Source organism: Penicillium verrucosum (assembly GCF_028828655.1).
Source record: "Penicillium verrucosum strain IBT 35672 chromosome Unknown utg000001l_segment0_segment0, whole genome shotgun sequence".
Lineage (NCBI taxonomy): Eukaryota > Fungi > Ascomycota > Eurotiomycetes > Eurotiales > Aspergillaceae > Penicillium > Penicillium verrucosum.
Window position 1 is genome coordinate 5,548,406 of NW_026643210.1, and position 14,038 is coordinate 5,562,443.

General features: G+C 48.9%; 6 protein-coding genes across 6 annotated transcripts; 3 read left to right on the forward strand and 3 right to left on the reverse strand.

Annotated features, from left to right (window-relative positions):
• Nucleotides 1-1,733: 1,733 nt before the first annotated feature.
• On the forward strand, nucleotides 1,734-3,538 carry N7516_002048 (uncharacterized protein; the record flags this gene model as incomplete). The annotated part of the gene is made up of 3 exons (XM_057214768.1): nucleotides 1,734-1,910; nucleotides 1,990-2,909; nucleotides 2,965-3,538. The coding sequence occupies 3 exons, from the start codon at nucleotides 1,734-1,736 to the stop codon at nucleotides 3,536-3,538; spliced, it is 1,671 nt and encodes a 556-aa protein (XP_057076651.1).
• Nucleotides 3,539-3,771: 233 nt separating this feature from the next.
• On the reverse strand, nucleotides 3,772-5,227 carry N7516_002049 (aminotransferase-like domain-containing protein; the record flags this gene model as incomplete). Its single annotated transcript, XM_057214769.1, has 3 exons — nucleotides 3,772-4,228; nucleotides 4,296-4,681; nucleotides 4,745-5,227. 3 exons carry the CDS (start codon nucleotides 5,225-5,227, stop codon nucleotides 3,772-3,774), a joined length of 1,326 nt encoding a protein of 441 aa, XP_057076652.1.
• Nucleotides 5,228-6,633: 1,406 nt separating this feature from the next.
• N7516_002050 (putative NADPH oxidase (NoxA)) lies at nucleotides 6,634-8,592 on the reverse strand (the record flags this gene model as incomplete). Its single annotated transcript, XM_057214770.1, has 4 exons — nucleotides 8,355-8,592; nucleotides 8,046-8,300; nucleotides 7,583-7,992; nucleotides 6,634-7,523 (listed from the first exon to the last, which is right to left on the reverse strand). The coding sequence occupies exons 1-4, from the start codon at nucleotides 8,462-8,464 to the stop codon at nucleotides 6,634-6,636; spliced, it is 1,665 nt and encodes a 554-aa protein (XP_057076653.1). The 5' UTR covers nucleotides 8,465-8,592.
• Nucleotides 8,593-10,862: 2,270 nt separating this feature from the next.
• On the forward strand, nucleotides 10,863-11,414 carry N7516_002051 (uncharacterized protein; the record flags this gene model as incomplete). Its single annotated transcript, XM_057214771.1, has 3 exons — nucleotides 10,863-10,920; nucleotides 10,979-11,295; nucleotides 11,358-11,414. 3 exons carry the CDS (start codon nucleotides 10,863-10,865, stop codon nucleotides 11,412-11,414), a joined length of 432 nt encoding a protein of 143 aa, XP_057076654.1.
• A 466-nt stretch (nucleotides 11,415-11,880) lies between these two features.
• Nucleotides 11,881-12,960, forward strand: N7516_002052 (mismatch-specific DNA-glycosylase; the record flags this gene model as incomplete). Its single annotated transcript, XM_057214772.1, has 1 exon — nucleotides 11,881-12,960. One exon carries the CDS (start codon nucleotides 11,881-11,883, stop codon nucleotides 12,958-12,960), a length of 1,080 nt encoding a protein of 359 aa, XP_057076655.1.
• A 505-nt stretch (nucleotides 12,961-13,465) lies between these two features.
• N7516_002053 (SBDS family protein) lies at nucleotides 13,466-13,918 on the reverse strand (the record flags this gene model as incomplete). Its single annotated transcript, XM_057214773.1, has 3 exons — nucleotides 13,466-13,513; nucleotides 13,576-13,699; nucleotides 13,755-13,918. The coding sequence occupies 3 exons, from the start codon at nucleotides 13,916-13,918 to the stop codon at nucleotides 13,466-13,468; spliced, it is 336 nt and encodes a 111-aa protein (XP_057076656.1).
• Between the last annotated feature and the right edge of the window lie 120 nt (nucleotides 13,919-14,038).

Genomic DNA, 14,038 nt, shown 5'->3' on the forward strand with positions numbered 1-14,038 from the left:
ATCAATGCTGTGGGTCATTATCTTCATCGGAGTGGATATTTTGGGCCCGCCGGGATCGATGTCATGACTGACGAATCTGGGACTCAGCTCGTGGTGGACCTGAATAGCACGTATCACCGCGACCTATCATTTAGGCCCGCTGCGTGGCCATTTCACTTGTCGGGGTTTTTTTTGAGGCGGCAGCCCTCATAGACTGAAGTGCACACGGGCCGCATCCGAGCGACACTTTGCCACCGAATTCCGCCAGGGATATGTCTTGATGACTGCATGGGTGCGTGCAAGGGAGGCGAGCCTGGCAACAATCACAGTGGCTGCAAAGGATCTCACCAGTCTTCGGGAGTCGACACAGAAGCTTTCTGACTTTGCCAAATGGGGACATACCGTCGATGATCTATTATTGCCTATTAGTGAGGGGTGCAGAGAATTCATTCATCAGCCATCTATACCGAGAAAGAGACATCTTCGGAATAAGAGACACCTAAATTCTTAAATAGCGTATCCAGATAGCTTGGGGGGTAAAAAGCTCAATATAAAAACATGTAGGTTTCATATAAGTCCAAGGAATTCATTAACAAAGAGGTGGTAAAATAGATGGGTAGTTAGGAGCCACAGATGGATATAGATGCTAACGGATATGATTGGCTGAGAGGTAAAGATCGAAGACCTTGGCAATGTCCATGGATCTTTTATGGAAACAAAAAAAAGAATGCAACGACGGCTGCATGATTCGAACATGCGCCCGCGAACGGAATTGATTTCTAGCTGTTGGAATTGTTAGTGAATGTGTTGGTGGATATGTTTGGATGAAGAGAAACGTACTCAATCGCCTTAGACCACTCGGCCAAACCGCCATTTGATGATATTTTTCAGACCAAAGTGGCTATATGAAGAGACATTCAATTAAATGCTTAAAGTAACAAAATTTGCCTAATTGGGTAATATTTTGCTACATGTATCTCAACAACATCAGTCTATAATATCCTTTCCTTATGGCCTGATGCTATTTAGGTAATATATAGCCTCGCTACGGGGTTTGGGACTAAAGGGCCAGTCTAATTTATAGTCATGCGATGGGCATGGATTGCAATGATTACTAGTAGAGAAAAAGACCTCGGATTGATAATGGCGTTTGACAATTGAACATTCAGAGCCTATTGTTGCAATGGGTGCCTTTCCATTTGCCCATTGCCGGGGCGGGTATACATGAGGAGGCATATAGTACGCTTCGTTTTAAAGTGGTAGTCCCATGTACCTAGGAGAATGATCATGTCACGCACTATATATATCGGAACCTGGACAATCTGAGCGTAATGCTCAGATATACTGGTCTTTTGGCCTAGTTTGTAACTCGCCAGTCCAGGGGCAGATTGTAACAGAGAAGCAATAAATCCACCATTTCATCAAACCTGGAGAACTCGGTGAAGAACTGATCGGCAGCTTAGTGCATACAAAGCCGATGGTGGGCCCGATTCATGCGTGCACGTATTTCAAATCTGCAGGTCATTTACGCGTCCGATAGATCTACTTCATGCACCCTAGCTTGGAATCACGGAAGAGGCGAGCTGAAGGCTTGCGCGTCATATATGTTGTACCTGTTTTCACCGTAACTCCCACCGACTGAGCGGTCAGAACGACTGACTCCTTGACCGATTCGATGGTTGGTACGGTATATACTTATACTCGACCAATGACATCAGGGATTAAGATCACAACATTCGAGCTGAATTCCGATCATGACAGTGTCTGAACGGCCATCTCTGGGCGAACCCGTCCCTAGGAGACCCCATGCAGTATCAGTGCAATTGGAAACATGGAAGGACATTGTTGGCATCGGGCTAGGCGACGCCAAATTGCTTGCGACCCTCCAACATGGATATCCTCGATCAATTCTGCACAAGAGCGTCAAGGATGTAAGTACGCTGAAAACCAGAGGGGTCAACGACACTGCAGACAACATGCGCTAATTGATTTCGCTTGTGATGCCGGTAGTTGTCCATTCGCTGCAGAGATATGTTAGACCAAAAACATGTCCGCGACTCGATCATGTTGTTCAGCAGTGGTACAGCAGCCAGCCGCTGCAGGGACTACATTCTAACACTCAAAGGGGATAAGGAGGCTGATGTTCGTCCTTCATCTGTCCTGCTATATCTTATTGAGGTCCTCTCGCATCCAGGACACAACAGTTACGACCAAGCGAATGACGTTCTTTATGCCGTTGCTTATCCCCAAAGTGCCGCTGTACTGGCAGCGACATTCTGGAGACTGACCGGAACAGGACTCTCATCTCGACAGGCGGAGGACTGTTTACGAAAACATGTTGATCTTCAGCCCATGCAATTGGATCTATCTCGAACCAGACCCTCGCCGATAACACTCCATCCCGTTTATAATGCTCTGCGCTTACGAATCGCTAGCCTAGTCGAGCGCACAGTACCGACGGTCCCAAGGCCAAACAAGGTGACCAACTCCGACGTTTTCCTCTATCCATCGGGTATGTCAAGCATCTACCACGTTCACCAGCTCCTCCTCAACTGGCGACCGGGAGAGACTGCAATCCTAGGCTTTTCATACGAACTCACGATCAAAATGATGGAGACCTATGGACCGGGATTGCATTTCTACTCGTTTGGGACTGATGGAGAGCTCGACCAGCTGGCATCGTACTTGGAACAGACACCGGCGGAGGTCCACAAAATGCAGGCCATTTGGTGCGAATGCCCATCAAATCCGTTGCTGCGGACTGTTAACTTGCGCCGGGCGAGACAGCTGGCCAAGAAACATGACCTGGTTGTGGTCGTTGATGAGACAATCGGGGGTTTTGCCAATGTCGATGTTCTCGATGTCGCAGATATCGTTATTTCATCCCTCACCAAAACCTTCAATGGTTATGGCGACGTTCTCGCTGGGAGGTGAAGCCTGTACAATTCTCTTCGTTTCTGCGGATGGAACTAATACGATTTGTAGCGTAATCTTCAACCCCAATTCGGTTTACTATACGGAGCTCCACAGCCGACTGTCTGCATCTTACGCCAACACACTTTACGTAGAAGATGCCATTCAACTAGAGAGAAATAGTCGAAACTATCTTTCTCGCACCGCCAGAACGAACGAGACCGCTTCCTACCTGGTCAGCCGTCTCATTTCCTTGGTTGACGATCCGGCTAGTCCAATTGCTGCCGTCTATTATCCATCCGTGTGTTGGTCAGTGGAGAACTATCGTGCGCAAATGCGACCAGCCACGGCAGACTTCATCCCTGGATATGGCTGTTTATTCACCATTCGCTTTGAAGATGTGCCTTCGGCCATTCTATTCTTCAACAACTTTCATGTCTGCAAAGGTCCGTCATTCGGGGCAGATGTAACCATTGCCCTGCCCTATGTACAAATGGTCTTGCAGAATGAAAAGGACTGGGCGAGACGAAATGGGCTGGAGGAAACGATTGTACGAGTTGCCGTTGGGCTGGAAGATAGGGCCAAGATATGGAACCGTATGGAGGATGCATTGGCCGCAGCGAGTATGGGACGGAAACAAATATAGTGCAACTCCCTGATTACATAGTTAAACGCATCAGCGAGGAGAGAAAAGGGGGACAAGATAGACTTCTAGTGACATTAGGTATACTATTATGGCAAAGATGGCAATATATTGTTCCATACGAGGAAACGTGCCAATTGATAGGGCACTTTATATTTGCTAACATAAGATGCCCTTGCTCTCTATTACACGATGTACGTGTACAAGGAAAATCCTTCAAGTCCCAGATATCACTCTTACACCGACTTCTCCAATATTTCTAGCATCGCACACGCCAGCCGACGAACTCCCTCCGTCAATCGACCCTCGTCCTCCCAAGCGAAACAGAGTCGAATGTAGCGGTCCAGCCCCGCTTGGTCAGACGAAGGATCCCCCTGAACCTGAAAGATGCCGCCCGTGGCCACTTTCACTCCATGTGCCTGTAGTGAAATTGGTGCTAGCGTATTGGCTGATAATGGAGCCGGAAGCTGAGCCCAGATGAAATAGCCACCCGCCACCTTGGGCTGGGGGGGAAGAGTAACTCCGAGGGGAAGTAGATGTTCTCGAATGGCGTCCATCAAACGGTGATATCTTCTCGAATACATCGGCTGCAAGCTCTTTTCCAAGTACTGTTGGAACACCCCAGTCGGAAAGAGCTGGTCAATGATCGCGGCGGCGAGGTGCGATGGGGCCCCTCCAGACCGAGTCGAGCCGCTAGTAATTTCAAAGTTAGTCTTCCAGCGATCGTGATTACCCTCAGCAAGAGGAAAGGGGGACATACGCTTGTGATATACCCCAGGCCATCTTTTCCGTCCCCTCGGCCCACCCTGTGCGTGTTCCCGGTCCGATCAGCTTGCTAAAACTGCCGTTGCTGACGGTGTGACCCCATTCGTCCCGGGGCCCCCCGTCGAGGTATCGATCCACGTCGACCAGACGCGGCTGACAAGCGCGACCAGGCGCTGGGAGCTGTTGTGTAGGATCCGGCGACCATTGGAGGAAGTCGTATACGTCGTCCGTGATGATCAGCGCATCAAACTCCCGCGCCAGCCGAACTAGCTGCTCTCGCTCTGACAATGACATCGTCCGGGTGGCTGGGTTTGAGAAGGTTGGGATTGCATAGATCAGATGCTTGTATACCTTGCCCCATGGTCGAGAGGGTTTATGGGTCTGTGAACCGTCAGCTCAATGATTCCCAATGACATCCCGTTTCACTCCTTGGATCGTCTGTACCGGCTTCAGGTTGCCTTCTTCAACCGCTTTTGCTTCCGACGCGATCAATTCTCGACGCAAATACGCCAAATCAATTCCGGACTCGTCCTCGGGAATTGCGCGCATTCGACCGGTAAAACCGGCATCGTCCATCATCCGGCACGCCAGAAAATACGTGGGGGCCACCATCCACACATTGCGGGTGTAGACTGGATCCGTGTATACTTGTAAAATGCACGCCAAGTTTTGGCTGGCACCGCCCGTAATACAGATCCTCTCGGCCGGGCTAGGCTCAGGAGGCTGGTAGAACGAGGTTAACCACTCGGCCACATGTTGTCGCAGAGGCGCATAACCCTCATCGGGGCCATATACCAACGCGTCCGCTTGGATCTTGGGGTCGGCCATGACCGCCGCCGAGGCCGCCGTCAAGGCGTCCATCGGCAACAAGCCTGGGTTTGGGTGACCGCGAAAGAGGTCAATCACATCGTTCACAAGAGATCCCATTCTCAATGCGCCGAGGAGTTCTTTGGCAGTAATCAATCGTGGTAATCGCTTAGGCCATCATGATTTGCCCGTGGTGTCAGCCAGACTATATGTAGATCTTTACTAGACCGCCAGTCAGACGTGGAACAAACCTAATGCTATGGTTGCAGTTTTAATGCATCACGGGCTAGATGGCCTTGGAAGGGCACTATGAATGGACCCATTTCCAGCAGTCTTTGCCCGCTGATCGCCACGGGATGCAGTTCATGTGATCGTAAAGGGGCGTCGACTCCCGCATCGGACCCGCATCGATATACTCATCATACTCACCACACCGCTCCTGTTCAGCTCGAGCACAGTCCGACACCATCGCAGATCTGGAAGAGATGTCATGCGTCATTTCACGAGAGGATGGGCGATTTGCATACATCTGATGACGTACGGGGTGGCCGATATGATCAACACAGAAGAGACAATACTTCCAACCTTAGAAGGTTTGATTCCAACGATCCACAAACTTGATAACTTTCCCCGTGGTAGTACTCCGTCCTCCGTCCAAACCCTCCAAGACCATCCAGAAACACGATTCGGAAGAGACATTCATTCTTAGGGAGCACCGTGAAGAAAGCCTGAATGCGTTGGATAAGAGCATCATCCGATAAAATGCCATCCCGAGGTGGGGAGCGAAGTAAACGAATCTCTAGCGTCGCCTGCGGAGAGCTCTCCAATCGACCTAAAAGGATCTGCTACTGTAGGATGCCGCACTCTTCTACCTACCACAGAAACGATCTCGACTATTATGTTGCGTGTGTCGATGATGAAGTCCGTGATGTTGCTAGTCAGGCTCTGCTCCCCTGTACATCCTTTCCGGTTTTGGTGTCTTTGGTGTCTTCGGCCTGTCTAGTCTGGGTATTTTCATCAATCGCAGAGCCAGGATCATCATCATGGAATAAATAGATCCGACATCAAATGCTTCGGGATTATGAAGGAACATATTTGACTCTGCAGTCTCAAGATACTCCGCACGTCCGGGATACTATCTCTATCACTATGTAACAGTCGAACGCTGATATATTTGAGGGATTGGGCGTGGCGATAACATCCAGAACATACGTACTATCTAAAAGTCCTGCAATGGAAATTTACCTGTAATTTGAAAGCCAAACAGTACTATTATTGAAAGGACTTTGTCAAGTCTATTGCCATATATTCCTACAACCCAACATTCCCGCTGGTACCCACCCACTCCTATAAGCAGACCGCTTCATGTCCCCTTCAAGATGTAAAATGCAACATAGAAGGGATAACGCAAAGAGTCCATGAAATCATGGAAAAGTAATAATGAAAAAAGAAAGATTCGTGATTCGTGTCATTCGTGAATGATAGAACAAAAGCGGAAAAGGGAAACAGAAAGACGGGAAACAAGACTAGAAGTGTTCCTTCCAGAATTTAAACCGGACGTCCTTGGTTGATGAAGATTTAGCCGCATCGCTAATCTGCATAGCAGCAGTATTAGGACCACAGAAATACACTCCGATCTCGGTTGTAGCAGCACTCTGTAGACCGGTCATGTAAGACTGGTCCAGCAAGCCAAGCCGCATAGCAGTAAAAAGTCGCTTGAAGTCCGGACGACCGAAGTTCGTCCGACTCTTTAGTTCGGTGAGCGGGTCGAGCGCTTGCCCGACAGAATTGAGGTAGATATTTGCGGCGGTGTCAGCGTCGAGACGCTGTGTGAGATACGTATGAATACGCAAGAACTCGGTGCTTCCCTCGCTAGCAGCCGTGTTGGCGGATTGGGCTTCGAGGGAAGATAGTAGAGCTTGGAACCATTCAAATGAAGAGGTATCCTTACAGACCCAAATAAACTCCACACGTCGTAGTCGACGGGGAGGGTTGGGGCTTGAACGCAGATGCCAGATGTTCTTGAGAATAGATGCCCATGGTGTGACGCCAATCCCGGTGCCGATGAGTACGGCAATCTCGTTGTCGAACACGTCTTCTGCGGGTGCTCCGTATGGTCCATCCACGCGGATTGCGGGCATGGTTTGTCCGTTCTGTAAGGCAACTTCGTACATTCCGTTGGGGTCGAGGCCTTCAAGATCTTTAGCTTGGGCGGGACCGCAACCGAGTGCGTCTCCAAGTGCTCGGGTGAAATCTCCGACTTGGCGGACGTGGATGCTGAGGTATGGATCAAAGGGACAGGAGGTAACGGTGAATGGATGCCATTGGGTGCTGGAGACATCAGGCACTTGGAGGAATACCCACTGCCCAGCTTTGTACTTCATGCTTGGTTTGTGGAACTGGATCTCCATGGCGGCTAAGGTCATTTTGTTAGTTGTGGCCAATCTAGCATTGGTGAAAGGAAGCAGATCATACCATAAGGATGACGGATGACTTTTGTGATGACTGTCACGCGCCGGGACCGGATCTCCCTGTAAAGTCGCTCGAAGAGATACAATGCTCCGATGACCAGCTCCCATCTCCACCCTTCATAGCCAAGACAATGATCCCAGAATTGTTGCCCTGCGAAAGGGGAGATAGGGTCGGTGGTATCTCGGACAAAGCACCCAGTGGCGTGCGTATAGAGTGCCAGCATAAACGGAATAAAAAGGTGATGTCCATACCAGAAGGTTTCATACGCTTGCTGGCGGATACGATGGTGTGCGGTGGTATACATGAGCATCATGCACAGGAGCATGACATGGCCAGTGATACCACCTGCGCGAGCAAAATGAATCGTTACTGCAAGTTCTGGACGGATTTGATCTTTTTCGATGTTGTAGAAACTGAGTAGTGTTAACAAAGTAACCAGGGCATGGTGGATAAGAAAGCAGCTTACTTTACGTAGTGAGAAGCGGTGTGAATAGCTGTGAATACTAGTATAGCATAGGCTATTTGCCGATGAAACCACGCCGACTCATCCAGTGGTAACCATCTGATCTGTGGTCTCATCCATCGGAGAATGTTCCGACACATAGGAAATAGGATCAAAGTGCAATCGACGGAAAGGACGAGACCTGCGCCTCGTGAGATCCAGACTGAATAGCTAAGAGCATTCAGCGGCGCCAACTTTGGATTCGAAGCCTGCAGGTACCTATGAGAATGTCAGTAACGCAATCTAAGAGCTGATAGAAGTCAGAATGCATACCATCCTACAGCAAAGATACCAATATGAGAACCCCAAAAGAACAAATGGAACAAGACCTTGGAAACGGTCAAGTCAGCCCTCTTCCACCAGGAATCTTGAGCTGCGGCCATTCTTTCTCCGCGTTTTTGAGAATGTCGGCCAGCGACAAGTAATTTGGTGATAATTCAAATCAAAGGAGTGACGAGTCCAGACGGTTGACCAGCAACCCGGTAATATACACTGAAGTTCTGTCGAAAATGAAATCTCCTGATCAGGTTTCGTGGCAAGATTCCAGTGTGAATGAATATCGACAGATCAATGGGTTCGGAGTCTGTCAACGCCGTTGCTTCTCCATAAACTTGATATAAATCAAGAATATTCCGAGATAACTACCGCTTCGAAGAACTTGAAATGTTCCAAATTGTATCGAACGTGTCGCACTGGGAAAAGCACGCTTGCAGCTTGCAATATTGCTCTGATCAAAATGTATAGAGACTGTATGTGAGTTGTGTGCCTTGTCGCGAGCGCTGTTGGCGTTTCGCCGGGGGATTCCCCTTCGCGTGTCCTCTCGAATACCAGAAGTTACTGGACACTTGGGGTAAAATATGATATTTTATCGGCTGATTCAAGTTGTCCTAGACATGGTTGACGTCAATAGTTGAATAGGAACAAGACCGGAGGGGAGTTGGAGGTTCAGAGAATCCCAGTGTTGTGGTTTTAGCTGCAGGGGTGGGGGCGGCCGATCTATAATTACGTCGCTTCTGGCGGGAACCCCTCCGTATAACCGACGATGGTAGATTTTTAGTCCAATAGACTAGGAGTACTCAAGCCTATAATGTCTGTGCTTTTAAAATTCTCCTAGGAATGGGTAGTGGAGAGAGACCAAGAGAGTAAATCTAGAGGCTAGAATCCTTCGTCGCTTAGAATCCTCAGCTTTTGCCTGATCTCTTTCAACTTGTTATCTTGGCTGATTCTTCCAAGACCGTCAAAGGTACTGCTTATGGTCCTGGAACTCAGTTTAGATTAATACTCTCGCAGGGTTTGCTATTTTTAATGACCGTTCGTCGCAGGCACACCAGTCACAACACGAATTTTATACGCCGGAGGAGTCTGACCACCGTGCCACGTTCCCCGCGAAGGGAGTCTAGTGAGAAAACGGAAGTACACCCTATCCAACCAATCTTGTCCGATTCGGCTCTTTGTTCTAATAATAATGACGGGCTTGAAATGGTGGAAGCTAAACAGTTCGAAGCCGAAGTTCGAAAGAGATTAATGTCCCGAGGGCAGCGAGGCTGGTGAGTGGCCATGAGGGACCGTGAGTGGACAGCGTTAAACGAGACCAGGGAAAGAAGGTTGCTGGGAAATTGGCCTATTACAATCCTCCTGCAAGCGCTGTCTTTTCGTCACACAGGAGCCCCGAGGGTCACCCATCGGTGAAAACACCTGTCATTCGGTTCCGAATCCCTAGTGAGGCGGAAGGTTCGCTCAAATATAGAATAGTGATTGACTTCGAGCTATGTTTCCCCATCAACGAGAATTTTTCTCCCCGATGATAGTCTCCACTTAGCATTACAAGTTAAACCAGGCACGGGCTGCATCTGCAGGAGATGCAGAAAGACGGTGTGTTGCACTGGATTGAACTCAGGGCTACCGCGGTCATCTGATCTGGAAAGTTCCAAACTTGTCTCTGGTACAAAGCTGAGACAGCCCAGACAACCCCCAGCCCAGAAAACAAAGGTCTCGATTGAAATCCTCAATAATAAAAGGACAATTTGAATGTCGATGAGACTTGAGAATGAAAGGCCCCTGTGCGTGTGCCATGCGTGCCACCTGCAGTTCATCACGCCAAGCCTAAGCGCTGTGGTCTCTGATTTGTCGGCATCCAATTTGAAAGATCCGCTCGGTCACATCCCCCACTCTCCAATCACACGGGTTATGGCCGTTCTTCAGAACCTCAAGAAGAGGGGGTTGTCAAGGATTTGGGGGACCTTACCGCTGATAATTGGTCTACGATACTTGTATCCGTGCGGGTCACGGCTTAGCCCTATTCTTCTTGCATGTGTACTAACCCCGTGCAGCGATTCACCATTTTGGCGCTCGACAATCACATCCTGGCCAAGTGTTCCAAGTTCTGTTGTAGTTGGGTTATCAGAGGGGTCGCTTGTCTAAGTATAGATTATTATACCTGGTCCCTCCTGCAAACATGCCACTCAAAATATGCTGCTTTTTCTTCCCCATATGAGATCATTCTACCACGATAAACCCTTGCAATAATACCCACTCTCCATGTGCTTTGGATTATCCAACTCAGTTAATATCTCTATGTCGTACGGGATTATACGATGAAGTGATTCTCTCACAGAATCCGTCGCAGCTATTTGGGGGATTGCGACATTTGCCGCCCAAGATTAGCTCCGCACTTTGTCACTCATACCCAAGTGACTGTATTTCCTCCGATATCTTCGCTGGCCGAAGCTCTACCACACACAACACAGTTCTCGCATAGCCGAGTACCCATAACTCAACACAATGGGCAGACTCATCAAGAACCACTGGGGCCGGTTGATTATCCTCACCGCATCAGCTTGTACGTTGTGCCACTCAAACCTCCCAACTTGAAGCTGAAACTGACAGAATGCAAACAGACCAAGTTGCCAGTGCGATCGAGGGCTTTATCTGGCCCAAAGTATTCTGGGACTTTATCTCCAGGAACCTCGATGCGGCCGTCGCTCCGGTACCCGTTCTACAAATCCTAAACCTCATCATGGGCCTCGTGGGCATCGCCTGGGAATGGCCTCTCAAGCCACTTGCTGGCTCAATACCGCACCGCAGCATTGAAATCCGTCTCATCATATACCCCCTCAGCGCTCTCCTCGCGGCGCTTCTCTATCAAGGTACCGACCCTGCAATATATTATTTGATTGGTATCGGTGTTTATTTCTGGGCCTACAGCGAAGGCGAGGTATGGTTTTGCATATTGTGACATAAAATAAGCTGTTCTTATGCTAACGAGAGGATGTATAGGTCGTCTGTCCGGAGCCTTGGACTTTGCCGAAACGGCATGGACTATTTAAAGCATAACAATGGCTTAGTCTGGTGTGTTGAGGCAGCAGACAAAGATCATGTAAATAGTATAATGTATAACGAACTTGACGACTTGAAAGAATGACTTTGCTTGTATCATTGATCTCCATGTAGATCGTATGGTTATAGCATTAGTGGGAAACTACGCATGCTCCTTCGTATTATTGTTTTGGTAGATCGAAATGTCACTCTATTTCAATGACAACTGACAATCACAACACTGTTCTCCTTTCAAGTATCTAGAATAGTTTCATATTAAATGTTGATGCCTTGTCAACGAGGCAGCGACGACGACCCGCTTGGCACGTGATAGTGTATCCAACTCCAAGAAACACGTCATCTTGACAATAATACTTGCACATTAAAAGATCGAGAAGATCTCATAAATGCCTTGTGCAAAGTCATGGACGACCCAGGCTGCGTGAAATCCAAGAACTAACCAATCAGACTGATACCAAGCAAGATGCCTCCGTCTACAGAAATCCAAGCCAAAGTCGAGGCGGATGATCATCCCCTGGAAACGGTGGAGGATGTCCCAGTCAACAAAATTACCAGCTTCAACGGCAAGCTGCAGCAATACCTACATAACGGGACCACAGTGCAAGATGCCCCAAGTGCATCTGGAACGACTATATCACAACGCCACATAAACACCACCTCGGCCGAATACAAACCAAACCCTACCGACCATCCAGCAAAACCCATAATATCCAGCCCAAGGCGCAAGAGAACAGTCCAACCAACAACATCGGAGGCCACAACCACAACCGCAACCACAACCGCGCAACTACGCACCACGCGCTCTCGGTCGATCATAACGCCAACGCCTCCATCCCCAAACAAACGCAAGCGCAGCAGAGCAACACCACAACTCTCACCCAAACCCCCAATCCCGGAGCCTACAGCCAGAGACTCCCTCCTCCGAGACACAATCCCGCCAAACCTAATCCTCCTCCTCGTAGGCGTGAATCCGGGGCTAAAGACAGGGATAACGGGGCACGCGTACGCACACCCATCGAACCTATTCTGGAAACTCTTGTTTTCATCGGGAATAACGAGTATGCGCCACATACCAGCCGACACGTACAAACTTCCTGCGTTGTATAGCGTAGGGAATACGAACATCGTTGAGCGGCCGACGCGCGACGCGAGCATGCTCAGTCGTGCGGAGATGGATGCCGGTGTTCCTGTGCTCGAGGCTAAGGTTGCTGCGCAAAGGCCTGAGGTTGTTTGTCTTGTTGGGAAGGGGATTTGGGAGGCTGTTTGGCGGGTTAGACATGGGAGGGGGATTCGGAAGGAGGAGTTTCGCTATGGGTGGCAGGTGGAGGAGGAGAATATGGGTCGTTGTGAGGGTTGGGGTGGGGCGCCGGTTTTCGTCGCTACGACGACTAGTGGGCTGGCGGCTGGGATGAAGCTTGCGGAGAAGGAGGCTGTTTGGGCGGAGTTGGGGAGTTGGGTTGTTAGGAGGAGGGGGAGAGGGGGTTGGGTTCTGTGGTTGTTAAGGATGAGATTTAATATGGGGGTTGGATTCTATGGCTGTTAAGGATGAGGTTTAATATGGGGGGTTGGGATTTTTGGTGCTTTATATTTGTATAGATGATGTCTTTGTACCATATACTATCATGAGCTATGATCTTCGCTTGGTACTTGGTAAAGTATGGATCGGATTTACGAATGGAAATGTTCAAGACGAACTTGGGGATAAAAAGGTGTGTATTTATTTGTAGACGAGTGAAGTCGCTTATTATTCATTATCTCATGATACCAGGTGCAGAAGCCTGTGAGTACCAAGATGCAAACCCAAAAACGGCACACTCCCTCCAAGCCCATTCCAGCGCTGAAGATAAGAGGATGTAGCATGACGTTTTCCAAAAGGACCATACGTCGAAGTGCCATACAAGGGACGATTGAGGGATATGGATATCTCAAAGAGGTGAGGTCAAGATGAGGGGTAAAGAGAGGGGAGGTAAGCGGCTAGGATGTGCGTCAATAAGACAGCAACCCCTGTATGATTTCCCCATTGGCCCTGAAAGTTGTAGGGGACAAATCTAGCGGCTGCCGTTGGAGTCATTCTTGCCTCCCTCGCGCTCGCGTGCCTGTTGAAATGAAGTTAGTATACAGAACTCCACAATTGATTCACCGTGGAAGAGATACTGACCGTAGTGGCCTGGTATTCACCACCTTCCAGGATCTTGACCATGCACTCATCATCTTTGGTTGTACCGAATTCGTTCTGCAGAGCGCTCTGGCTAGCGGTATCAAGGACACCCTGGGCTCCGTGGCTGTATACAAATGTTAATGACCTGCCGTGATGATAAAGAAGCTGATAACACTTACGAGTGAGTCACGAAAATCTTCCAGCCGTTCAACACTTCAGTGAGAGGAACACTGCGGTCACTCTTCCACTTTTGGAGGATCTGGAGGTCATCGACGAAGACAATGAAGTCTTCGGAGCTACCCTTGTAGAAGATCTTGTTGGCGGTTTCGTTTCCACGGGCCATTTTGAAGGTTGAGTTTGGATAGTTTTGGATAGCTTTAAAAAGATTGAAAATATTAAAGATATTGAAGAGATTTGAGGAGATTTGAAGAGATAATGAAGATGAAAAGGGTAAAAGCTGGTG